General features: G+C 53.4%; 1 protein-coding gene across 7 annotated transcripts; it reads right to left on the bottom strand.

Annotated features, from left to right (window-relative positions):
* Nucleotides 1-76: 76 nt before the first annotated feature.
* TJAP1 (tight junction associated protein 1) lies at nucleotides 77-25,089 on the bottom strand. Of its 7 annotated transcripts, none has more exons than XM_007193770.3 (12): nucleotides 24,990-25,089; nucleotides 24,384-24,475; nucleotides 15,205-15,334; nucleotides 8,006-8,103; nucleotides 7,213-7,338; nucleotides 5,153-5,181; nucleotides 4,250-4,411; nucleotides 3,974-4,040; nucleotides 3,706-3,735; nucleotides 2,817-2,924; nucleotides 2,632-2,715; nucleotides 77-1,866 (listed from the first exon to the last, which is right to left on the bottom strand). In XM_007193770.3, exons 5-12 carry the CDS (start codon nucleotides 7,309-7,311, stop codon nucleotides 769-771), a joined length of 1,677 nt encoding a protein of 558 aa, XP_007193832.2. In that variant the 5' UTR covers nucleotides 7,312-7,338; nucleotides 8,006-8,103; nucleotides 15,205-15,334; nucleotides 24,384-24,475; nucleotides 24,990-25,089; the 3' UTR covers nucleotides 77-768. The 7 variants fall into 7 exon arrangements, with proteins under 7 accessions (XP_007193832.2, XP_007193837.2, XP_007193835.2 ...); XM_007193775.3 differs by having other exon boundaries at nucleotides 7,213-7,335; XM_007193773.3 differs by having other exon boundaries at nucleotides 24,860-24,999.
* Between the last annotated feature and the right edge of the window lie 738 nt (nucleotides 25,090-25,827).

The raw sequence follows: 25,827 nt of genomic DNA, 5'->3' as shown, positions 1-25,827 counted from the left end.
TGATTAGGACTGGGAATACTCAAGAATGGGGAGAATAAGGGCAGAAGGAAGGTCATTAATAGACGAATTAGGCCATACCAGTAAAATAGTTTTATTTAATTTTAAAATAGTTATTGATGGGAAAATTTCCCAAAGCTGGGAGTTAACAGTCTAGAGCCAAGGTTGGGAGTGGGACCAGGATTCACCTAGAACCCAGCTTGAGGCCCCTGAATCCCACCCTCTACTCCCTTCCAGAGGGAGGAAGGAAACAGCTGAGGGGAGCCCTGAATCAGTCCTCTCCCTCATCCCCCCGAGGGCCTGCTGTGCCAGGCCCCTGAAGGCAACAGCTCGTGCAGAGGACTTGGGGGGAGAGGGAAACAGGTGAAAACTGAAATTAGAGGTTAACAATCCCAATGACCCTCCTCCCACCCCCCCACTCCCCCGCCAGATAAAAATAGAAAACTGGTAGATATGAAAGGAGGATGGAGGATAAACACTGATGCAATAAACCCCTCGGCTCCCCAGAAAAGACCAATTTGGGCCGACTGGAAGAAAGGTCATGAGCCCCAGCTGCATGTTACCTTTGGAGAATAAATATTCCAGAAGGGAAAAACCATGAGGCAAGCTGGTACCAGTTACAGTCAGTGCAGCCGAAAGGCCTGGTGTAGCCTGACCCTGTCTGCACAGGGAGCAGAGGTCAAGGGCTTGGGCTAGGTGAGGACCCTGAGCTGCGAGGGTTGGGGCACCTTGCAGTCCCCGTGCAGCAGTGGCAGGAAGGCAAGCAGGGCCCTAGTTGAGCAGGTTGCCCTGCTCCTGGGCCTGGGTCAGGCTGTCCTTGCGGTGCAGGTGGTGCACCCCCATCCTCTTGGGGCTGCGCTGGGGGCGGCTGGAGCTGGGGAGTGCCCAGGCCCTGCCCTCAGTGTGAGGAGTGCCAGGCCCCTCCTCTGTGCCACCATCACTGGGCAGCAGGCTCTGGCGCTCTTCCTCGGGGCTGATGGGCAGGTTCAGCTGTTCCTCTTCCTCCTCCCTGGGAAAGCCAGGGTCAGCTTCTGTTGGCAGCAAAAGCCCACTTTCACCGGGTGGGGAAGAAGATGCCTGCACCTCATCTCCGCCAGCGGGACCGAAAGCAAAGTGGCGCTGCAGTTCAGGGAGCGTGTCACGTCCAAAGGCTGTGCGCTGGGCCACAGCGGCCGGGGGCGGAGTGCGGTCCACAAATGCCCGCTGCCAGCTGGCCAGCAGGTCCTCCTCGGAGCTGGCAGAGCTGGCCGGGGCACTAAGCCCCGAGGGGGCCGGGCTGGGCTGGTGCTGCGGGGAGGCCTGGGCCGAGGCAGGGCTGCTGGGCACTGGGCTGGGGCGGGCTCGCTCACTGCCCTCCTCCACCAGGCTCAGGGAGATGGCCTGGCGGGTGGCGTAAGTGCAGTTGGGCAGGGGGCTGTTGCGGGGAATCCGCACCTTATCCTCAGAGAATTCTATCACCTTGCGGCCAGGATACAGTGGGTGGGGCGGAGACGGGGTGGGGTAGGGGCTCAGCTTCTCAAAGGCCGGCAGGGACATCTCCTCCTCTGGGGAGCCCCCCGCGGTGCCCAGAGAGCAGCACTCCCCGTTGGGTTGGGGGACAGGGCTTCCCGGAGCTGGGGGGCTGGCTGGGTCACCTGGGTCACTCCCACTCATATCCACGTGCACAAAGACATCCTCAGCCAGGGGGTGCCCGGCGCTGCCTGACTGGGCCGAATTGAGCAGAAGAGACTCCGGCTTCTCCAACACGCGGGCAATGACCGAGGTGGGCACCACAGCCCCTGGGGCCAGGCTGGAAGCAGGCCCCGGGCTGGTAGCCTCCTGACCACTGTGCAGATGTTTCCGAACCATGTCCTGTAGCTCACAGGGCAGCTGGGGTAAAGGAGCGAGAGAAGGGAAGAGAGACATGAATGAGCCCAGCCTAAGACAGCTTGCTTCAGGGCAAATATGACGGCTGCCACATATAAGGCCCCCCGTGTGCTGGGCACTTTGCTATCACCTGTTCTCGCAGCACACAAAGGTATATCCTCATTTCGCAGATAAACTGAGGCTCGGTAGTGGTAAAATAAGTTGAAGCTTTTGATTAACACAGCCAGGATCTGAACCCAGAACTGGTGCTAAGGCCCACACGCTCTCAAACGTCTAACTTCCCCATCTCAGCGGTAGATTCTGCCCAAACCAGACACAAGCTTGAGAATCAGTACTGACCAGAAGCCTTAGAAATACCTTCACTCCTTCTGTAGGCCCCATCAACCTTGAGCCTGAGCGCTGGGGTCTAGAGTTTGCCCCTTGGAGCAAGGGGCCCTCTCAATTATTTTTATGGCCCATACCTCTGGCAACCCCCTCCTTCCTGCATGGGATCCGGAAATTGAGATCCTCTCTCCCTGTCTCTGTTCCAGAAATACCAACAGGGCCAGTCCCCGCTCTGCCCCTAGTGATGGGCCCTTGACAGCATGCAGGACACCAACCAGCGGCCGAGCTGACTGGCTTCAGAGGACACAGGGAGGCGAGGGGAAGGCAAAGCAGGAAGCAGGGAGCTGAAGGTATAAGGACAGGACAGAGAGAGGTGTAGAAACTGGAGTTGGAGGGGTCCTAAAAAGGGCAGACGGGCATTGGCAGGGAGAGTGCTCCACTCACATCAGCGAACTTGTGGTTACGGAAGTGAGACTTGTTGCACTTCAGGAGCTGCACAGCCAGGTTGCAGTCCAGCCGGTACCGCTCCTGCGGACACAGACGCAGTTCAGAGCCTGGCACAGCCCAGGGGAGCAAGGCGGGGCCGGGACATGGCAGCACAGGCAGGGAGGCCCCCGAGGTGACCGTACATTGAGCTCCTCCAGCTTGTTGATGGTGTTCCTGGCGTCTAGCAGCTTGTTGGTCAGCTCCACGATCTCCCAGTCCAGCGTCTTCCTGTCCAGCTCAGCCTTCTTTATCTGAGGCACAAGACTCACAGTGAACCCAGTCCACACCCCAGCCAGCCCTTTCTCCCCTCCCCTCCCCCTCTTCCCGGCCCAGAGACACAGGAAGCCACAGGTGCTAGGGCAGCCAAGGCACACAGAGACAGACGATGGACAGACAGAAGGAGACCAGACACCTCTCCTGCAGTCCAGGCTGGCTGTGGGGAGGGGGCTTTCTGAGCATGACTGACAGCTGCCCAGGCCAGGACAGAGCAGTCTAAGAGCTGCCTGGCCCTGGAGGGCACTCAAGGTGCTCTACACACCAGGCGAGGCAGCTGGTACCTGAGAGGCAAGAACTGTGCACACCCAGGGGCTGAAGCCAATGCTGCCTGTGGCTGTTTCCAGGATCAGGCTGGGAAGCGGGAGGAGGTGGGGAGTGGGGCTGCGTGGCAGCTGGGGGCGCCTATGAGATTATCTACTTGAGCAGGGAGGGAGCTGCAGGCTCAGAAGCAGTCTTCTGATCTTCAGCTCATGGACTGGATCCACAGGCCCCCTTCCCCCAAACGGCCGGGGCTTGCTGCCCACTGCAGCCAAGAAGCTGTGAGCATTCAGTGGTGACATCAATCAGTAACTCTGCCCAAGCCAAGAACAGGCTCCCCAGCTGTCCCCCAGGAGGGAGGCACTGACTGCTGAACAGGCCTCACATGAGGAAGAGGAAAGGAGTGGGCAGAGGGCAATGGCCGGGCCCCAGCAATCCCAGATCTCAGCTGAGGAGGAGGCGAGGGCAAGGGAGAAAACACACAAACTCAGACGCAACTGCAAAAATCCAGCTGTGGCTAAGAGAGGCCTGAGAGGAGAGTGCGGCAGCAACGGTGGCAGCATGAGGGAAGACGAGGAGAGAAGAGAAACAGTGTGAGCATTAAGACAGTCCTGACTCTCACAGCACACTGCGGACCCCTCCCCACCACGGCCCACCCCACCCCACCCCCCCGAGCCCAGGGCAGGATGGCAGTCCCCTGGCAAGTCCCAGCCCCTGCTATCCTGTGAGCACAGCGCCAGCCAAGCTGCCCTCCTGGACAGATTACCAGCGTGTGCAGCTTGTCCTCTAGCTCCTGGTTGGTCCTCTGGGAAGCCGTGTAGCTGTGCTGCAGCCTGTAGAGGGACACAAGGCAGACCCCTGGATCAAGATCCTGTTCTTCAGACCCTGCTCAGCCCCTCCTTCATAAGGGATCTTGGGCAAGTGCCCCTCCCAGAACTTCAGTTTTCGCATCAGAATCAGATGATCTCTGAAACCTCTCCCGGCTAACCTCCTATGAACAGGGAGATGCGTGCATGTGTGTCCCGGCCCCTCGTTCCCACACCTGCGGAACTTGTCCTTAAATTTGTCCAGCTCCTCACGGCTCTGGCCCAGCTCCAGCTCCAGGCAGTCCTGCCCAATCTCCAGCTCGCGCTCCAGGGCCTCAGTGCGCCTGGTGGCCGAGGCCAGGCGCCGGCGAAGCTCCTCATTCTCCTGCTGCAAAAGCCTGGTAGGGTGAGGGGTCAAGGGCAGAGGGGCCTCAGAGATAGAAGGGCCACCCTAGAGTTCCAGGATGGATTCAGGAAGGAAGGAGTAGGGGTGACGTGAGAACAGGTAGCTGTGGGCAGGGGACTCCTTGAGACTCAGCCTGAGTCTGGGGCAGCGTATCCCATAGGCCTGCTGGCACTGAGATCACAGCTTGGCTGGGAGGGGAAGAGGGGATGGTAGAGGACAGTCTGCCCCCCTCACTGTAGAAGAACGAGAAGACAGAGCTGCAGGGGCCACAGTTCCCAGTCTGTCTCTGGTTACAGCCCAAGCCAGCTGGCCAGCAAGCCCCCAGCTCCAGTTTCCCCACTGCACGATCAGGCTCCTCCATTATTCATCTCTTGGAAACCCAGCCCAGTGCTGCCCTCCTCTGCAGAGGCCTCACGTAGCTGATAGAAAGGGCTGCGGGGAGGCAGGTGGCACAGGAGGGCCAGGAGCTGGGGAAGGGAGCTTTGGCGAGAGCAGCCCCCTCAGAGCCATCCACCTCCTTGATGCCAGGTCCTCTTGGAGCCCATGGAACAAACCTCTTTTTCCAGAAGGAATATCCAAAACTTCAAGCCTCCTCCCAGAGTCCCTAAAACACCCCACCCCAACCTTTACCTCTACCTAATCCAAGGAAAAGCCCAAATGAAACAACAGCCTCGCCTGCAGCTAAGAGGGACAGAGCTGAGGCAAGGCAGGCTCTCGGGCAGCAGATACTCACTTCATCCTCTCCGCGTCAGTCAGGGGCTCCTGGGCACAAAAGAACAGAAGCTTGAGGCTCAGCTCTGGACAACTGGCCTCCTGCTTGCTCCCCACCCCCTCCAAATAGCCCTGGAAACGGTCATGTCTGAAGCCCAGAGACTCTCACAGCACAAGTGGGCTGCAGGGCCCCGCAGATAGAGGCAATCCAGTAACACCTGGACCAGCCTACTCTCTCCCGTGCCAACCAGATTCCAACCCTCACCCTTACCCACACTAGCCCCAACCCCTCTTAATCCTAGAGCCAACTGCAAATGAGTCCTGGTACCCATGCTACCTCTCCCAGGGCTAAAGAGATCCTCTCAGCTGTTCACTGGGCTCCTAGTGGGCCCTGCAGGCATAGCCAAGACTTTCCAGAGAAGTGATGAAGCCAGGCGAGCTGGAGTAGGGTTCTGAGCTCTGCCAAAGCCCTTCTGGCCCCCAGGGCAGAATCAGGCCCTCACAGAGGCTCGGGAGGCACAAATGCGTGGGGGAAGGAGAGCCTCTGGGCTAAACCTGACTGAGACAAGTAAAGCATCTTCTGCTTTCACCCTCCTGCCGCATCCTCCTCAAGCCTCCACGTTGGTCACAAGCCAGAGTTCAGCCAACCGCAAAGTAGAGCAGACCCGTGCTATGACAGGAGGGAAATGTCAAGCAGCATTTGATTGGCCTGACTGCTTCAGGATGCCAATCACAGGCAGGACAGTGAGGTGGGTGGCTCAGACCATGGACTTGGGAGCCACTGACACCTGGATTGATCCTGTTATACCATACACTGGTTATGTTAATCTTGCTGAACCCTAGTGGTCTCATCTACAAAACCGGGGGAATGCCCAGTGGGTGGCACCTAGCACAATATCTGGCCTTTTTTTTTTTTTTTTTTTTTTTTTTTTTTTTTTTATTTTTTTTTTTTTTATTTATTTTATTTATTTATTTTTGGCTGTGTTGGGTCTTCGTTGCTGTGTGCGGGCTTTCTCTAGTTGCGGCGAGCGGGGGCTACTCTTCATTGCGGTGCGCAGGCTTCTCATTGCGGTGGCTTCTCTTATTGTGGAGCACGGGCTCTAGGCGCATGGGCTTCAGTAGTTGTGGCACTTGGGCTCAGTAGTTGTGGCTCACAGGCTCTAGAGCGCAGGCTCAGTAGTTGTGGCGCACGAGCTTAGTTGCTCTGCGGCATGTGGGATCTTCCCGGACCAGGGCTCGAACCCGTGTCCCCTGCATTGGCAGGCGGATTCTTAACCACTGCGCCACCAGGGAAGCCCAATATCTGGCCTTTTAATTTAATGTTTCCTGAACTGAAAATGGGTAAGTCATGGATGGCATTTCTGCCGTGAATGTGACCAGAGTGGGCCACGGTATGCCTGATGCTCGGCACGTGCTGGCCATCTCTCAAGTTCTTTAAATGTGTTTCATGCACTGCAACAGGATAGAGACACGGAAGCAAGATGAATAAACTGCAGCACTTGTTTCCTCCTGCACTACGCTGAACGAGGGAGGAAAACCGATCTGGAGAATGCTTTGCAGTTGCCTGAAGAAGCCCTCCTAAGAATCTAATGCAGTTCCGAGCAGGGAGCACGTATTTGATAAGTGTCAGCTAGACAAAGGAAAGCTGGAGGAGGGCCTGACTTTCAGGAACAGCAAAGAACAGCTAGTCTGGGGGAAGTCGTTGGAGCACTGCTTCCTAATGGCCCCCAGAGGGGCCGCAAGTTGAATGGCTCTGCTCCACCAGTGAAGGACCAGAGTCCTGGCCTCCAGGCAGGTTAGCACCCCTCTGTCGGGTGGGCTGCCTCTTGCATGAAAAACAATACTGCATGGGATCACTTCTGCTGAGCTACACGTCCTGGACACATGGACGTGTGTCACAGCTGTCCCCTATGAGTCTACATGGCCCCCACCAGCACTGCTGCAACTGAGAGCCCAAGTGTATACCAGCAATGCCACACCCTCACCCCAACTGGTGGGACCAGATGTGCCCTCAGGACAGCCAGAACCCCGCCTCAGGGGCCTGCATCTGCCAGCCGGGGCAGGGGCACCACTCTTGCTGACCTCCTGCTTGAGCTGGGAGCCAGGACCTTCCAGCCGCAGCTCCCGATGCTCGGGTGGTGCCTTCCGGTAGGGTTTCTTAGCAGGGGCTGCACTGGTCATTCTGGGAGGTGAGGGCTCCTCAACCTGCTGAGGGGAACAAGGAAGGAGGAGGCTCAGAGATGTGGCACGAGGCCTCTGAACTGAGAAAAAAAGAGGACATGTAGGAGCCACCAGGCAGGCAGACAGGCCTGGGCTGCTGCTGGGGTCATTCGAAGGGCTGGACTCTGGTGTGTCAGTGCCCATGGGTCAGGGGCGTGCTGGATGGGGGCCCTGGTCCAGGGGGAACAGATGAGAGGAAGCCAGGGTCCAGGGACTAGGTGCAGGGAGTATGGATTGGGCCCGAGGAGCGGCCCACCCCTTGCCCCTGTGGGCTCGGAAAGCAGCCTCAGAGAAAAAGCTGCTCTCCAAGCACCAGTTTCCTCAACTCTAAACTGGGCTGAGAATGGCACCAATTTCATAGGGTTGTTTTAACGATTATGTAAAGCACTAACAACGGTAGCTGGCACTCAGGAAACGTTCGATAAATGTTAGCTTTAAAAAAAATCGTAACCAGAAAGTAAGGGTTTGAGATGTGTTCCCAACCTGAGCTCCTCCAGGGGGTCACCAAGCTTGAGGGCCCTGAAGGTCAAGCCTCTCTTGCCTCCAGCACTCTTTTCACCAGCCCCCACCAAGAGGGACTGCCTGCTGCCACCTCATCTGCCAGCCTCCCCAGGAGGGAACCCAGTGTGGGGCGCAGGCCTCACCAGGAACATACCGTCCGCCTGTCGGCAGCTCTCTCTGTTCCGCTGTCCGGGAGTCAACCCTCGGCTCTCTGCATCCCACAGCCCCGCCACTTCCTCTAGCCAATAGCTCCTGAAACCAGAGAAGGGAAGAAAGTGGAAACCAGGTGTCAGCCGCCTGTCTGTCAGTACCCGCCAGGGAGAGCGGGACAAGGGTGGAAGCACTGGGCTCCCCATGAAAGCTCTGTCCAGGCCCAGAGGAGACACATGTGTGTCTGTGTGTGTGTTCACGGTCTCGGCTTATCACATGCCTGATTCCAGGATAGGTCTGGTCCTGTCTTGTCCCTATCCTCCCTCACATCTGTCCTGTTCATCTCCCAGGCCTCTCAGAGTCTAGAAACAACTAAGAGATTTGGGGGACATGGGTTGCAGAAGAGAACACCAGGAAAAAGCCTAATAGAGGCCCAAGAAGATGCTGGGGGAAAAAGCTCCTAGCAATGTTTCCAGAAGGAGACCAAACACCTAGTTCTGTGGACAATGGTGGTGAACAGACTGTGTGATGAGGAGGGGTAGGTCCAGGAGAAAATCAGAAAAAGGAGCATTTTAGAGCAATGATGGTTCTCAACCAGGGTGATTTTGGTCTCCCCCTGCCCCCTCCTCCCCCCACCCCTGATATCTGGCAAACGTCTGAAGACATTTTTGGTTGTCACACCACGGGTGGGTGGTACTGGCATCTAGTGGGTAGAGGCCAGGGGTGCTGCTACACATCCTATAAGGCACAATACAGCCTCCCACAACAAAGAATTATCAGCACAAAATGTCGATAGTGCCTAGGCTGCAAAACCCTGTGTAGAAAGCCCCAGTCTGGGGAGCTGAGACGCCTGGCTTCTGGGCTCAGTGCTGCGTCTGACACACAGGGTGGCCCTGGGTAAGTCCCTTCCTCACTGGATAAATCTGTCATCTGCACAGAGGTGGCTGGACTGAGTGACCTCTGAGGTCCCCTCCAGGTTCTTGGGGTTCTGACCTCTCCCCCACCTGTAATGAGCTGGGCTGCAGCATGGGGGCAGCAGCCACCACAGGGACCAATGGAGGCAGTAACCTCAGGTGGCCTTCTGGGCATAAACAATCTCGTGGCCGCCATCCACCTCACCAGAGCTGGGGCTGAGGGAAGCCTTGCGGGCTAAAGCGTGTGTTCCTGCTGCTGGGACATGCCCTGGCCACGACTCCTGTCACATTCCAACAGGGCCTGAGGCAGGAAGCACGGTGAGGGGGCGGGGAGGGCGGGAAGCAGGAGTGGCCTCCCTCCTCTGTCTGGGCAGCCTGGCCTCTGGCGTGGGGTTCTGGGGCTTGGCAGCAGGAACGAGCCGCCACCCCAGCCCTTTGATAGTGAGGCAGAGCAGGTCCCCACAGGGCACGTGCAGCAGGCCGTGTCGGGCTGACTCCATGCGCAGGAATCCGGGCAGGCCTGAAGGGACAGCACATTCCTGAGGTGTAGTCACCCCTACATGTTCCCCAGGGCTACCCTCCCGGTGGGACCCTGGGTGGGAGCTCCTCTGGCCCGGGGGAAAGGCCCAGAAAGTCCCAAGCCAGCCTGGGCACCTGGGTTCTGATCGTCAGGGGGTCTCAGCGTGGGGGTGTATATGAGTTACAAAAGGGGGAAGAGCCAGAGCCGCAGGAGTAAGAGATACAGGTAGCCAAGAGCTCCAGGGAAATCCAGAGCTGGCCTTTGCCTTCTCCCCTTCTCTGCGGCGAAGCCAGGTCCCTCCTCCCTTCCCCATCTGCTCCCCACTCAGCTGAGTAGCCCTTTCTCCTTGCAGGCCCCTTTATATACCCCCTCTATTCTCAGCCTCTTTTCTTCCCTATTCCTGCCAATGCCCACCCTGTCCTCTAGGTACTGGGACACCTGTGTGGGCAGTGGGTGGGCAGGGAAGACACTGACAGGCCCAGGTAACTGGTCACTCTACCTGTGAGGAGAGAGAGCGGTCTCACTCCATACCCTGCTGCCCCAGCTCTAGCCATCACATGTCCTACAAGCTCATCCTGCCTCATCTTGACCTCACGGCCCCACAGCACATATTCCCAGGGCTTTCATGGCAAGATAATCTGGCTTGCTGAGGGGACAGACAGTGTGGATGTGGCTGGCAGTGAGATGGATCGTAAGTGCAGGCTCGGACTATGGGATGAAACGTAGTGGTGATGGGAGGTTCTCTCTCCCAGCCAGAGAAAACTCTTTTCATACGTGTCAGAGTCAGTCACAGGGAGGGAAACGACTCCCAACTGGGGAAGCAGAAGACAATGCCCACTAGCAAGACAGTCCACCAGGGAGCCTGCAGTGACCCCAACACAAGTCCACGAGGAAAAGTCCGTGCCACTCCCTGCCCCATGTCCATAAATTCCAGTGCTTGTTGGGGCCCTGGTTCCAACTCCTGAGATCTGCTAAGTGCCCCAGATCCAGCCCACAGGGGACCACAATTCCAGCACTGAACAGGGACTCGATGCACCTGGCAGGCTGCTGTCCCTGACTGGAAGCACGGCAGGGAAGGTCAGGCCCAGGAGTGAGAGCAATGCCAGGTGCACTGCAGAACAAAGTGAGAAGCAGCTGGACAGCAGGTCCACAAGCTGGGAGAAGAGGAAAGATGAGCTGGAAGGCAGCAGAGTGGTCCCTCCAGGAAGACCCAGCTACTAGATGCAGCCTCCACTGGCCAGATCTCCCTCACCTCAAGATTCCCAAGTTGCTTTGGAGTGTTGCAGCCCAAGGAGGACTCCCAATCCCATGTCAAGAAGAAGAGGCCCCCAGGGAAAGCTGGACAACTCAGAATGTGCCATGGGCCACAAGGAGCAAACAAGGCCTTTTGGGTCCTCTTGGCCTCTGGATGCTGAGCTGGCTCCAGGGCACCTCCGAGAAAAGAGTCTTCTAGAAGTTCTAGAAATTGACAGGGAAGAATCCCACTCCCATCCCTCACCACAAACTACCTGAGCTTCAAGGAATTGGAGGCAGATGACTCAGGATGTGGGGTACCAGATCACATGCTGGGTTTGTACTACAAGAACAGCTGTGCTCTGGGAGAAAGGCTGAAGCCTAAGTTAAAACCCCTGGCTGACCCAGTCTGGTCTGCAGCTCCTCAGGCTGGACCTGCAGGCACTGCTGTGGAAGACACCCAGAGCAGCAGTAAACCCTCCCCATCTCGTGGAGGTGAGGTGAGAAAGGAAAGCAGCTCTCCTCACTGCCCCCACCCCACCTAGCTCCTCCTCCTCCTTCCTCTCCTGCATAGTATTCATTCTTCAGTTACTCAGAATCAGTTCAGAGGACAGACTCAACCCCCTATCTGCTGGGCGGAGCGGGCGGGTGATAGCTTCATAATTGCCATGTTGCAATCTGCCAGTCGGCTCAGGCCGCCTGTTACCGCCTGCCCTGCGTGAAATACCTTCTCCCTGATTACAGCCCACGGGGCACGATTAGCTGCCTCCAGAGAACAAAGTCTACTTTCATTAGAAATGGGACTCGGCACGCACAGCGAACCTGCACTGTGAACCCACTGAACAGCTGAGCAGAGCGTGTATCAGAGACAGATACAAGGAGCAATGTGCGCCAGGAGCTGGCTGAGCAGTGTCCTTTAATCAAAGGACAAAACATCTGCCAAGCATCTCTCTCGAACCAGGAGATGGCACTCCTACCCACTCCCCTTTGTGGATACGGAGAGTGTGGGTATGTGACCTGGGGCCTCCAATCGAGGTCAGGGATGACGCTGCTGGAGGCAAAGTAGGGTAAGGAGAAACCTCTTCAGAATTCGGATCATCTCCAAACCACTATCCTCTCTCCTACTCCCTGCAAACACCCACAGAGGCAACAGCAAAAGGTTCAGTTCTAAGCCAAGGATACCCTGTTACTTCCCTCTGCCATCCTTTCTGTGGGTCTGCCCAAGGGGAAAGTTACCGGTGCAGGAGAGGAAGGGAGGTTCCAGAATCCAGCTTTCTCTCTGCTCAGGGCTCAGAGGCTACCCCCTCAACACTGGCCCAGCAGAGGGAGACAGGATTGAATCCAAAATAGGTGTGGCTCTTTGGCTTTTCAATCTCTGCCCTCCCCCACTGGAGGTCTCCTCTAGCTCCCAAGTTCTGCACTACCCCGTCCACCGGCCCAGTTCAGCTGCCTGCCCAGAGACACTGCCTGCTTCCCCAGCTCCCCACATCACCCACACTCTCTTCAAGAAATTAGGGCCCCAACAGTTCCTCTGGGCTCAGACCATTTCTGAACTTACTAATGTCTCTCTGCTCCCAGCCGTCACTGAATCAAGCAAGTGAAGGACCTCAAGGGGCCACTGAACCCAATCTTCTGAATCAGGGAAGGCACACACCTCACCACAAAACCCATTAAAGCTCTTCTTTCGTATTCACCCAAAGAAAGTCAAATGGACGTTAGCAATCACTGGTGCTTTTAAAATGAAAGGAAAACGGCCCCTTTTCAGAATACTCCAGCTGTGCTGTATGGTGCCTTAACCCAGCAGGATATAAATAAATAATAAAAACAAATATGGGGGGCTTCCCTGGTGGCGCAGTGGTTGAGAGTCTGCCTGCCAATGCAGGGGACACGGGTTCGAGCCCTGGTCTGGGAGGATCCCACATGCCGCGAGGCAACTGGGCCCGTGAGCCACAATTACTGAGCCTGCGCGTCTGGAGCCTGTGCTCCACAACAAGAGAGGCCACGACAGAGAGAGGCCCGCGCACCGCCATGAAGAGTGGCCCCCGCTTGCCGCAACTAGAGAAAGCCCTCACACAGAAACGAAGACCCAACACAGCCAAAAATAAAATAAATAAAAAATAAACAAATTTTTTTAAAAAACAAAAAACAAATATGGGCCCTCCCTGAAGTCCCTAATCAACCACTAAACAGGAACATCTGATCACAGGGACTAGCACCTCCCCTGAGGAAATCGTCCTCAGCTGTGAGCCCTGATGTAGTCTCTGAACACTACAGGCCTGGAGGAAGCTGCACCTCTCAGGGCAGGACACACTCCTGCCGTACATATCTAGCTGCTTCTCAAGCCTCTGAAATTCAGCCTCTGCCTCCAGCTGAGGCCCAAGAAACACAAACCACCACCCTACAAGGGCCAGCCCTATAACCAGCAGGGGTCCCTGAGATTGCCCACAAGGACCGCCCCTCCCACTCCCCCCCCACCCCCAGTCAGTATGGCTCCTCTCCACCTCGACTGTCAGTGAACAGCCGCATAGTGAGCCAATCCTACCAAAGCAGGCTGGGTTCGGCCTTCCCCACACCGGGCCCCTAGTTTCCGGCACAGCTGTTCCTGAGATACCTGAGCAAAGCCCTCAGCGATGCTGGGCGCGTGGCAGGCAAGCAGCCAGCAGAGCACAGGTGGGGCCCAGGCAGGCTCTGCTCTGGGCTGATGACAAGGCTGGAAGATGCCAGTCTGTGCCCAGACCAGCCCTGCTGCCCCTCCCCCAGGCAGGCCTGTCACCCCTCGGGGCAAGTTCGACCTCACCCTCTTGGGGCATGCTGCCTGCGGCCCTGACCTGGCCCCCTGCCCGCTCTAAGCAGAACAGACTGACAGGTTTTTAAAAGCTAGAATGGGTGGGAATTATTGTGCCCCAAAGTCATCCTGAGGCCTCAGAACTAGTGCTGGTGACCTGTGAGAGCTCACCTGGATCCCCACCTGAGCAAATACCTCAAGTCTATCCACCTGGCCTCTCATTCAAGCAAACACTTGACAGGAACAAAGGGGCTGAAGACTACTGACGATGATGATCCAAGCAAACCAACCCCCACCCAAAGGGAGGGCCAAAAAATCCCCAGGATCATAACCAGCACTAGACCTTAGTCCCCATGCCCTCTCCTAAAGAAGGGCAAAGTGAGGGTGGCCCTGAATCAGCCCGCCACTCCACGCCCCTTCTGCTCTCCTGGTCACGCCCAAGCCACAAACCCCTCACCCCTCCAGCTTGCTACCTCTGTACTCAGGGTCCCTACACATCCGCGCAGCACCTACCCCCTCTCTCATTTACACACTTACACCTCATGGTCGCAGGCAGTTCCCTGCCATCTCCCTCCTGGCTCAAGGGAAACAGAATCCACTTAGAGGACCTCCAGGTCTCAAGTTCCCCCATCCAGCCCACCCCACCCTGCACTGCCTCCAGAGGCTGGAGACAGTGTCTATCTACAGAGTTACCCGTGCAGAACACCAGGGAGCCCCGAGCAATCGGCCTTCCTGCTACCTCTGGACCCCCCTTCTCCTTTCCAAGCCTGGAGGGAGGTGGGAGCTTGTCGGGGGCTTCTCCATGGCAGCTGAGGCCAAGGCCTCTCCTAGGCCCACTGTGGAGTCCAAAGGCAGGTCCTTCCCCCTCTGGCTGAGCCGCCCTTCCCAGCTCTCTGTGGTTAAAGTCCACCTGAAGCTCCAGACATGGAAGGCGGTGGGGGGACTAACTCCACCCACTCCACCTCCCAGAGCCACGGTCGCCAATGGGAGCTACATCTCAGATGGGTACCTGGCTCTGGGCTCCAGCTTTCAGTTTAAGTAGTTTCACTCTTCTGCCCAGGCAACTTTCCACAGCCAGGCCAAGGTTTTCCTCAACCTCCCCACCCCCAAGAAGAACCTGCAACTGATCCTAAATTCAATTCGTATCCTGGGATGAGAATAATGGCGACAGCATCTTCCCCTCTTTTTTTCTTTGGCCCCGCCGCAGGCCTTGTAGGATCTTAGTCCCTGGACCAGGGACTAAACCCAGGCCACGGCAGTGAAAGCGCCGAGTCCTAACCACTGGACCACCAGGGAATCCCCACCATCTTCCCCTGTTGATAAAGGGACGAAACTATCCGGTCTAGCAGAAAATTCCCTTCTTACTCTCGTTCCATCTGTCTCTGAGGCGTGAAACCAACAGTATGGTAACTGAGGGATGTTCTCAAACTCCATGGTGCTAAAAGCAGATTAAACAGAAATGCTAACCATTCTGTTTTAAGGGAGAACTGATAGGCATGGTACTAACTGAAGGGAGAAGGAGGGGCAGAGTCCAGCAGCAGGCTGGCAGATGGGCAGGTGCCCATGCACAGCCCCACCCACAGCAAGGAGACTGGGAAAATGGAGGGAACTCAGTAGTAAGGACAAGCGAGCAGAGGAGATGGCATGATGTAAGCAAAGGGGAGAAGGCGCAGGCCAGGGGGAGGAAGGGAGAAGAGAGGCATGGCTGGCGGCACCCCCAGGGCAGGTTAGCTGGCCCAGGTCAGACTCACAGGGTTAGTGTCTTCTCCCCAACCAGCCAGCTCTCCTGGTTAGCACGGTTAGCGACAGACTCATGGCAGACGCCCTCCAGGCACTCCATACAAACAGACAGCTTGGTTTGTGAGCAGCCCAACTCCGGAGCTGCAAAGAGAGAGCAGAAGGATTGCCAAGCTGCAGGATACCTGAGGGTACACACTGCACTCTCCTGACAGGGACACTCCCCCAGACTTACCACCAGACCCTCAGGGGCTTTCTCCACTCTGGAAAGCATGCCTCCTGAAAGTACAGCACTCCCCCTGCCAAGCAGCGAGCCCAGCTCATGACCCCAGGGATGGTCAACAGAAAGAGAGGACTGCCGTTGTGGAACGGGGCACTGCTACCAGGGGGAAGCTCCCCTGTCTCACCTATTCCCGGAACACTGCTGCCAGGCTGCACCAGAGCCCTGAAAGCTGCTTGTAAGAACAAAGCCACCCACAGCTGCAGCTGCCACCTAGCCCAGGCCTGTGCCATCAGAGTTCACCCCACCACCTCCCACGGGCTCCGAGGAAAGGGGCTGGGAGAGAACTGGCCCAGGGACTGGAGGCTGCAACAAGAGCTGCATGGAAAGCCCAGGACAATGGGGCAGTGTGCACCCCAGCCAGCTGGGCCAGTCAAAGGAACGGGTGACACACTGCCACCTTTCAGTTTCTGAAAGGGCCAGGGAATGATGCTTCGCAGTGAGCTGGCCCCAGAGGAACCCACAGAGCAAGGATAAGGGCTATGCTACAGCCAGCCTCCCCAGACCCTGAGAGGGACTACCTCACCCCCTCACAATGAGCAATGCCCAGAAAGGCTAGTGTTCCCACACAGCTAGCCCAAGGAACACTCTTTCCTGAAGCCTCCAGAACCACCTAGGGGAAGTGACATACCCCGGCTTAGAGATCTCAAGGCAAATGTGCCACAGCAGTGGAGTCCCAGAGACCCCCACCCAAGATGCAACCCCTGGGTCAGCAGGACAGGAAAGCCCTTCTGTCTGAAAGGCCTGCAGATGATGAGATGACTCGGGGAAGGAAGGGGAGAACAGAGACCACCCTGGCCCCACATATGGGCCTGGCCTTCTCCCAAGCCCAGGCCAACAATAAACACAGGCAGGAGAAGCCTCCGACAGGCTTCCCAACTGCCTCCTCACTGGGCTCCCCGCATCGCTCTCACAGCCCCAGAGGTCAAAAGGCCAAGGCCTGACCATGAAGGGTGAGATAACCATCTAGCAGAGAAGATGACAACTGTTCCTGTGGGCTCTGACCTCTTCCCTGCCCTGGCAAGGAAGCATGGCCATGGGCAGGCTACCTTCCGAATCCTCACCACACACACACAAATAAATAAATAAACACCAGCTGGGTCTGGTTTGCTTTTGAAAGGTAGAGCAGCAAGTGACCTGGCTAATCCAAGGTTTCAGGAACTAGAGGAGACTCTCTCTGCACTAAAACAGGGGTTGAGAAATCAGGTAAGTCTACTCCCTTCCCAGCCAAAGATGAAAGAGGAGTGAAGGAGAGAAACACGTGAGGTGAGAGTGCTGATGCCCGCATCACGCTTGTACCCATCCTGGTTCCCACTCAAGGGCACTCCTGCCAGAAAATTTCATCCCAGAATAAAAGACAATCCCTCAGAGATAAGCAGGGTGCCTGCTGTGGCAAGAGCCTCTAGGAAAGCTGTTCCATCCTCCCAAGGAGCCAGCCCCCAGGAACGCACCAGGCTGGGCAGGAGGCTGCAAGCAGGATCCTCAAAGGCTCCAACAGGGACTCACTCCCACCCCCACCTCCCGGGGGTTAACTGTTAGGGGGGCAGAGCAAGCTGAAGAACAGTATGTATTACTATCGAGTTTTGTTTATTTTACAGGCGATACACGATGGGGAATGTCTGGAAGGACACAAAAATGATTAGAAGGATACATGATAAACGGTTAACAGTAGTTCCCTATCTTTGGGAAAGGGCTTAGACAGGGGAAGAAAGGAAAGGTCTTTTTAGTTTACTTTTAATTTTGTATATTTTTCTGTATGGTTGGTATTTTAAACGAGGACATACATTATGTTTACGATGAAAACATACAGTTCCTCGACAAACGGACAAAATCCCTCCGTCTGTACTGTGCTTTACCATTCTGGAAGTGCTTTCCCTTCCATTATATTTCCTTTGATCCTTAGAGCCTAGTGAGGCCCACGGAACAAGTGGAGTTCTCCCATTTTGAAGTGACAAAGAGGACAAGTGACTTGCCCAAGGCCACAGACACACTGGGACAGAACCCTCCATATCCAATTCCAGTGTAAAGCCTGGAAAGCTGTCTTCTCCAGGGAGCCACAGGAAAGCGACAACGATTCTGCCCTGATGTAAAGACCCTCAAAGGCTTCTGAGATTGAATTCCCCACTTGGCTTACCTGGGAAGGTGCAAAGAGGCCACTGCTCAGTACCCAAGGCAATAAGCACAGAGTTCTATCCCTCTGGTTGGCTGAGTGGAAGCACAGGGCTCTCGGGTCTAGGCTGACTTCCCAAAAAGCAGTCCCTACCCTCAGGGAGATCCCTCCACAGTTTACTGTGAGAGCACAGAAGCTGTTCACAAATAGGGGGCCATGTCCTTTATAGATTCCAAATGTCACCTAGTAGACAGTTGGCACTTACGAGATAGACCAAACAAAGTTCTCACTCTTCTACTCATGGACTCAGTCCCTCTGAAGCCTAAAAGCACAAAACACAATCCAGTCCAGCTGGCTCACCCAATCTCCTCTCAAATCTGCTTAACATACAATGCAGCTTATTACTCCTGCCAAGATGCCATCAGGAAGATGTGCCACATTGCAGTGCGCACCCCTCACCGAGGGATGAGGGGCAGAGCCCGGGGAAAGCTCCTTCAATCCACTTCTGCCTGCTGGTTTCATCCTTTTGGTTCGTCTAGGCACTAACAAGGCTGTAGTAAGTCCTGGTTGTGAGCATGGGGCCCCCCAAGACAGGACCAGTGATACAACAGAAAAGCAAGCAGTTTACAGTGGGCACTAAAAGGAGCTTAATGAATAACAAAGAGGATGCCAGCAGCCAAAGACCTTTTAGAAGATGCTAATTAAGCAAGAAATTACACCTGTGTGTACTTCGATTCCTCTTTTAACTCCTTCCCGCTGGCTTAGGGATGTGTGATTAGAACATAAGGCTGAAAAGGGAGACAGCTGAAGCCAAGCACCTGGAAGATCATTTAACCACATTAACTCAACCCTGGAAAATAATTAGTAATGTGATTGTTAATACTATCACCGTTTGTTTATGCAGGACCTTCCTTCCTGAGGGTTCAAAAAGCTTTGCCAGATAGATCTTGTCTGCTTTAGTCTAAGGAAGGACTGGGTTGGGTCACACAAGAACCAGGATTGCTCAGCACCTACTATGTACAGTCTAACTAAACGCTCAGCCTTCAATAAATGACCTTGCCCCTAAGAAGCTTCAAAGAAAGAAGATCTTGCCCCTAGATGGGGAGAGACAGGTTAACTGCCCCCCTGCATCATAGTGTGATGAGTGCTCTGAGAGCAAAGAGGAGAGGCACCTGGCTGGGGCAGGGGTTTAAGGACCAGACAAAAAGGTTGCCCTCCCGAGAACCCAGACAAATCTTCCTCTGATTGTAAACTCACACTGGAGCACCACCCGGCATTATACAATTAAGAGGTCTAGACTTCTGGAAACAAATTCCTTTGGTGTTTGTTCAGAACTGGTGCCCAAAGAACTACTCCCATCAATGATACCAAAAACAAAAAGGCAAAGAATGGACAGCAACCCTCAGCTTCCAACCCCATTTCCGGGGAGCACCTGAGTTAAGCCTGTTCTGTGGCACAAGAAGATCATCGAAGCCCTAAGAAAACTGGGACAAGAAGTCTGCCTTCCTCAATGCCTAGATGTGTTCCATCAGCTTCACCCAACATTTTTCAGTCTATAAAATACCGGGGAACATGGATCATCAAACACGCCATCCAGTCATCCCCAGCCTTAACTATTGGATTGACCAAAAAGTTCGTTCGGGTTTTTCTGTACCATCTTACAAATCCACCACCTACCCACCCCCACCTGTACCCACCAAGGTCATCACCAATCTCGCATGCATGTCACAGTCCATCAAAGGAGTTGTTTCAACATAACAGATGGGGAGAAGGATCAACAATCTTATTTTGCACACTGATGCTGTCCCCAGTCTCACCTTTTTTGTTGCTTCATCACAAAAAAGGAGACTCTCTCAATTTTGCTCCCATCTCAAAAATGTTCCTGCTTACCTGGCAAAAATCAAAAGGCTTAGTCTACCTTGAATAAAAACAAAGCCTTTTCTTATCCACTGAGTTTTCCAAAGTGGGATTCATTCATTTAACAAATATTTACCAAGTATCCTTCATATGCCAGGTACCTTGCTACAGGCTGTGAACTCAGTATCTCTAATGCTCAATACTCTTGCAAAAAAGGTAATGTCACCTTCACTTTATAGGGGACAAGGGCTTCCCTGGTGGCGCAGTGGTTGGGAGTCTGCCTGCCAATGCAGGGGACATGGGTTCGAGCCCTGGTCTGGGAAGATCCCACATGCTGCGGAGCAACTAGGCCCGTGAGCCACAACTGCTGAGCCTGCGCGTCTGGAGCCTGTGCTCCGCAACAAGAGAGGCCGCGATAATGAGAGGCCCGCGCACCGTGATGAAGAGTGGCCCCCGCTTGCCACAACTAGAGAAAGCCCTCGCACAGAAACGAAGACCCAACACAGCCATAAATAAATAAATAAATAAATAAATAAATAAATAAATAAATAAATAAATAAATAAAAATTAAAAAAAAAAACTTTATAGGGGACAAGACCAGTGATCCTACTGGTTAAGCAACTTGCCCAAAGTTGCACAGCTGGTAAGGGGCAGAGTCGGGATTAACACCCAGTTCCAAAATCAGACTCTATCTACCACATTGCTCACCCCACTTCCAACTGCCCTCACCCCCACCCTCCCAGTCTCCCCTATCTCCCCACCCCATGATCAGGGAGGGTCCCTCCTCTACAGGGGGTCAGCTCAGTGAAAGAGACAGACAGGTAAACAGAGGACTCACCACACAACATGGTAAGTGCCAGGACAGAGGTTCAAAGTGCTGTGGGGACACAGAGGAAGAAAGGAAAGGAAGGAAGTCTTCTCATCGGAGGAGACAGAAAAGCTGGGTCTCAGGGGATGAGCAGAGCTTCAGAGACAGAGGTGAGCATTATGGAGATAGTGAAGTGCACAAGCAAGAAGAAAAAAGTAAGCGGATGTCTAGAAAAGGTTCAGGAGCAGTAGGAAACTCAGGAGCAAGGAAATACAGGACAAATGAAGCAGAGTGGCAGCAACTCAGGCCAGAGGGTTGAGTTTGGGCCAGAGTGCTTTTTGCATACCACGTTAAAGAGTGTGGACTTTATCTCAAACAAGGGAGAAACCATGGCCTTTCTAAAGGAAGAGACATTGGTTTTTTTTATAGGAAAATAATTTTTAGAGCAGCAGGGTAGAGTAGGGAGAGACTGCCCACATTTCATTCATCCGTATGCACCACAGCATTATAAAGCACCTCTTATGTGCCCTGCACTATCCTAAATGCTAGAATACGATAGTGAGTAAGACAGTATCTGTTCTCAAGGCACTTAGAGTCTTGTGAGAGTCAGACAAGTAAACAGGCAATTACAATGCAGCCTAAGTGCTAAAATAGAAGTAAGCACAGAAGGACAGTAAAGGGCGGTGGGATCCCAAAGGAAGTGACATTTAAACTGAGACCACAAGAGCAATAAGGAAGGTAAAGGGAGTCTGGAATGTCTGCATTCCAGACAGCACGACCAGCTTGTGCAAAGGCCCAGAAGATACAGAGAATGAGATAAATTTAGAGAGCTGTTAAGAGGCTGAATCCAGGTGAAGAAATGAAGGCCCAGTTTACCCACAGGTCCTTGGCACTCAAAATATGGTGGCGAGAGGAGGTGAAGGGATTCGATTCAAAGATAATACATGAATATGGGGTGTTATAAGAAGAAACTGATTTAGACAACAACAAAAAGAAAATGCTAAAGGGGGAGAATCAGCTCAAAATCTATCAGCCTTCACCCTGAAGTTCAATCATCTGCTAAAATGTGACCTGAATCTAGAAAGTCTGAGAACTTCTACCAAAACACAAAGGTGTACTCTACGGAGATAACACGTTTCAGCATGCTGACCAAAGCACGAGTCAAGATAAAGCACTTTATCCTGAGACACGTGGCTCCTCTGTTGATGGAGGAGGGGAGCAGAGACTCACAGATGCTGTCTAACTCTCAAAATCACACACGCCACAACAGACAGAAAAGTTCATCACAGGGCTGCGTCAGAATTCCCAGGGCAAACCCTAGGTCCTGAGCCCCCGACACCAGGCGCGTGCCTACCCTGATGGCAGAATGGAGAGTCATTTACTGAAGAAAAAGATGGACCCCGAGGGCGTGTTAAATAGACAGGACATGACTCAGAAGGAGGGGAAGAGTAAGTCTTAAATACAGGGCAAAGGAAAGCCAGTCAATCAATCCTTGGGTACACCTCTGCCCCAAGGCTGCACATGGGTCTTCTGCCTGGTAAAAGGAAAGAGACCTGGGCTCGGCAACAGGGCCTTCCTCAACAACATAAGCCTCAGCAGAAGCACATTTATTTTCCATTTTCCTCTCACGTTAGAGGGAGGGAGCTGTTTAAAATGCCACATTTTTTCCCCTGTGTAGTTTGCTACTTGCTATTTTTAAAAGAAAGATGAATCCAGACCGTCTATGAGTTTAACACTATGGCTACTTCAACTGCTCATGTCACTAATCATAGTCAGGTTGAGCCTTATATTTACATCTACATTAACTAGCCCACACACCCACACCTTTAATGCATGCTAAGAATGGATCCCAATGTAACTCTGTCTGCTCACCCAACCCAGCCCAAGGTTTTCCAAAGCACAGTCACCAAGCTGAATCACAAAGAGAGAGTCCAGATTTGGCTAACATGGCACAGGGCACTCCCTCACCAATCCCTGCATCAGTTATTATCTCTGAGAGGAAGGAGAGAGCTGAGATGAAGAGCTCAGCTCCTAAAACATTTTTTAAACAAACAAAAAAATTTTACTACAATATGGGTATACCTCTAACCATCATTACAAGCAAACAAGATACACATTGCCAGTAGGCATATGTAAAAGTTAATTTCATACCAAATGCAAAAAAAAGGCTCATCAACTGCTGAAGCCAGATTGCCTGGGTTCAAATCCCAGCTCTGCCACTTACTAGCTAGGTGACATTGAGCAAATTACTTAACCACTCTGCACCTCTATTTACTCATCTGTAAGATGGGGATACTAACAGTATTAAATTACTTAATACAGGTAAGGCACTTACAATAGTGCCAAACACATAGAATGTGCTCAATAAGCACTATTATTATCACTCAACAGCAAATCAGATAATTCTGCAGCCTCACAGCTTCAAACAGGAAATCACTGGCATTTAAACATCACTTTAAATAGCTTAACGAGGATATTCTCACTACACACAAAATCTACACTATCCAAAAGCTGTGCCTCTTCTCCTTAACATCAGGATAGCAGCTCAAACCAGCACAGGTCCTCCACAGAGAGACACCAAGTTCAATCATGAAGCAGAAATTAGTGCTGAGATCTGACTAGCATAATAACAACAAATACATATTGCGTGTCAGGCACTGTTCTAAATACATTAATATACTGACTTATTTGACCCTCACACAACCCTATGAGATAGGTACTCTTACCATCCCCATTTGATTGATGAGAAAGCTGAGGCATAGTGAGCTGTGCAATTTCTAGAGGTCACAGAGCTACAAATGGCAAAGTGCAGATCTGAATAGGCAATCTGGCTCCAGAGTCAGTGCTCTTAATCTCTATATGCGCTCACCACACTGTCCTTGCTGATCGCAATTTCCTAGGGACATCCACAAATTGTTCGCAGAAAGAGAAGTTTCTCAACCTTCTAGAAATGAAGTCACAGCTAAATAACACCAGTTTTTCAGATACTTGAAGGTACTGAAGCTAGTCTAGTGACAGTGATTCGGGTTGGTCTGCCTGGAGTAAGCCTTTTGCGGGCGGGGATGGGGTGGGAGTGGGGAGCAGGAGGTGGTTAGTATGGAGTCCTAGATCAAACCAGACTTGCCAGTCCAATCATGGAGCAGATGCTGGCCCTGAAACAGGCTCCAGTAAGAAACATGCTCCCAACTATGGCTTGGGCATAACCACAGGTCATCAAAGGAAGTGAGGACCATACTCACAGCACTCTGTAGCTCCAGAACCCTTCTCTCTTCTCCAACCCCAAGTCCACTATCTCTCAAGCCATGCTTAGTTTTGCTAATGAAACTGATTTTTTAAAATGTGGTTTGATGGGAAGAATACAAAGGAAGAGAAGAAAACTACCAGAAGAGAAAGGGGCAAGTTTTACAATCCTTTCTTTCCATTACCACACTGGTCCAGGTTGAAAAGCAGCTCTCCAAAATCAGGTGTCTCAGGGACAGAATGATGTGAAAAATGTTCGCAGAGCTTTATCCCAGTCAGCTTGACCTCTTACCATAAACTGACCTGGGTTTCTCCTCCCTAATCCCAACCTGCCTCCCGCCCTCCCCTGACCCCACCTACCCACCAAATCCACACCCACAAAGAACACTAACGAGCCCTTCTTACCAAAAGAAACGATCAAAAGAGACAGACATGCTGCAAGAGTGAATTCAGGAACTGGTGACAGCAGGTACCTAAATGGTTAGTGAACACCACCAGAAATTTGTTTTCTTATGACTCCCCACCATCTGTCACCCACAAATCTCCACTTCGGGCAGGATACCAAACTGAAGATGTGATGGGGAGATCAAAGAAAATACAGTGAGCATGAATGCACTGCTTGTGACAGGGATGTGTTCAAATACTTTCAGCCTGATCTCTACGCTCTTGCCCACGTTCGCCTGCACAGGTGAAGGCATACACGGCTCAATTCTACACCCAACTCTCAAAAATCAGCGTGAGATCTAAGCAGAACATTAACTTAGGGACCACAGGCAAAGGGCAGCCTCTATAGAAGAGTGCCCTTCTCAGATTAAATAATTTTCAGCATCACTCGTAGCCCATGCATCCTGCTCCGCTCCCAGGGAGCATGCCAGCCTGTCACCGGAGGCCACCTTACCCGCTCTGGGGTTGGGCTGGGGCAAGTCGCTACCTCTTCTTCTTTCCAAGTATTGTGATTTCTTCCAGTCCCTGGGGCCCCTGAGTCTTCAGCTGAAATTGGGGCAGATGCTGCTATAAGAACTGTGAAAAGGCTGATCTAAGTCTAGAAGAGGGTCATTTGATTGGCTTTAGTTCCCTCTTTACCAAACCTGCCCAACATCCTTCAGGTCTCTCTTCCCCCCTTCCCTACTCTCCTCCTCCACGGAAAAGACCCCTTTCCTCTCCCACCGGCCTGGTACGGTCGGGCCTCCGCCCCACACTCCAGGCTTTTTACTCTCCGCTAAGAAGTTCCGCTGCAGTTCGTGACTCTGCTTCTCCGGGGCTGCATACCAACTTCTGGTTCCCCCGCCTCGAATCCCCTCCCCCAGGGCTACCACTGGAATCTAGGCCCCCTCCCCTCCATCCCTACCGCCTTTTTTTCTCTCCGCCTCCAACCTTCCACCACTCCATTTCCTCTTCTTAACCCCGGTGCTAGTCCTTCCTCCGCCCCAACTCCATGTTGGTGTCCCCATGATCCCCTACAAGTCTAAACTCCCGGCCCGACTACTCCAATCCCACAACAAACTTTCTGCCGCTGCCCACTCCCTTCAGACCGCCATCTTGCCGCAGGGCAGGCCGGGTAGTGGTCATGGCCGCGGGAATCCCCACGCACTAGGCGCCGTGCGTCATCGGGGGCGTGGTCATGGGGGCGTGGCTTCCAACTGGGGAATAGGGGGGCGCCAGACAAGGTGGGAAGACGGGGACGTAAGAGCAGGCTTTGGTGGCCTGGCAGCAGAAGAAGGAAGGAGGTTTCAGGAGTAGGGCGATAGCGAGAAGCGTGGGGAAAGATTCTGGTATTCAAAAAAACAAAACCAAAAAAGACTGGGGGGAAACAGTACAAAAATATAGTGAGGGAGTTGCAGCCCTGGTTCCCCATCACCCAAAGGATAAAAGGCAGTTTCTCAGCTTGCCACATGGAAATCTCTAAGATCCAGCTTCTTCGCCCCTTCATCAGCCTCATTTTCCACCTCTCCCAGGGACTTCATGTTCCCCATTGTCCTGTTTTCAGGCCATCAGGCCTGAAAACGTCCAAGCCCTCTCCTCCCCTTGCATTATGAATTCCTACTCCTCCTTCAGCCCTCAACTCAAATTATCACCTCCTCCAGGAAGCCTTTCCCAATATCCTAGATTGGATTTGGTGCTCCTTTTGCTGGGTATCTCTAGCCACTTGCACATAACTTCATTGTAGCTACCTGTGCTGTAATTATTTATTTACATGTTGTGTGTCTCACTAAACTGCTGCCAGGGGAAAAACTACATCTGATTACATCTTCATATTCCCTAACAGGTGCCTGGCACACAATAAATACTTAAGAAATAAATAGCATAGCATTCTGCCACTCACTACGAATACTCCTGCCTCA

The sequence above is a fragment of the Balaenoptera acutorostrata genome, chromosome 10 (genome assembly GCF_949987535.1).
Source record: "Balaenoptera acutorostrata chromosome 10, mBalAcu1.1, whole genome shotgun sequence".
In the NCBI taxonomy this organism is placed as follows: domain Eukaryota; kingdom Metazoa; phylum Chordata; class Mammalia; order Artiodactyla; family Balaenopteridae; genus Balaenoptera; species Balaenoptera acutorostrata.
The sequence above is the reverse complement of the archived record's forward strand: the minus strand, read 5'-3'. Positions and strand labels throughout refer to the sequence as shown.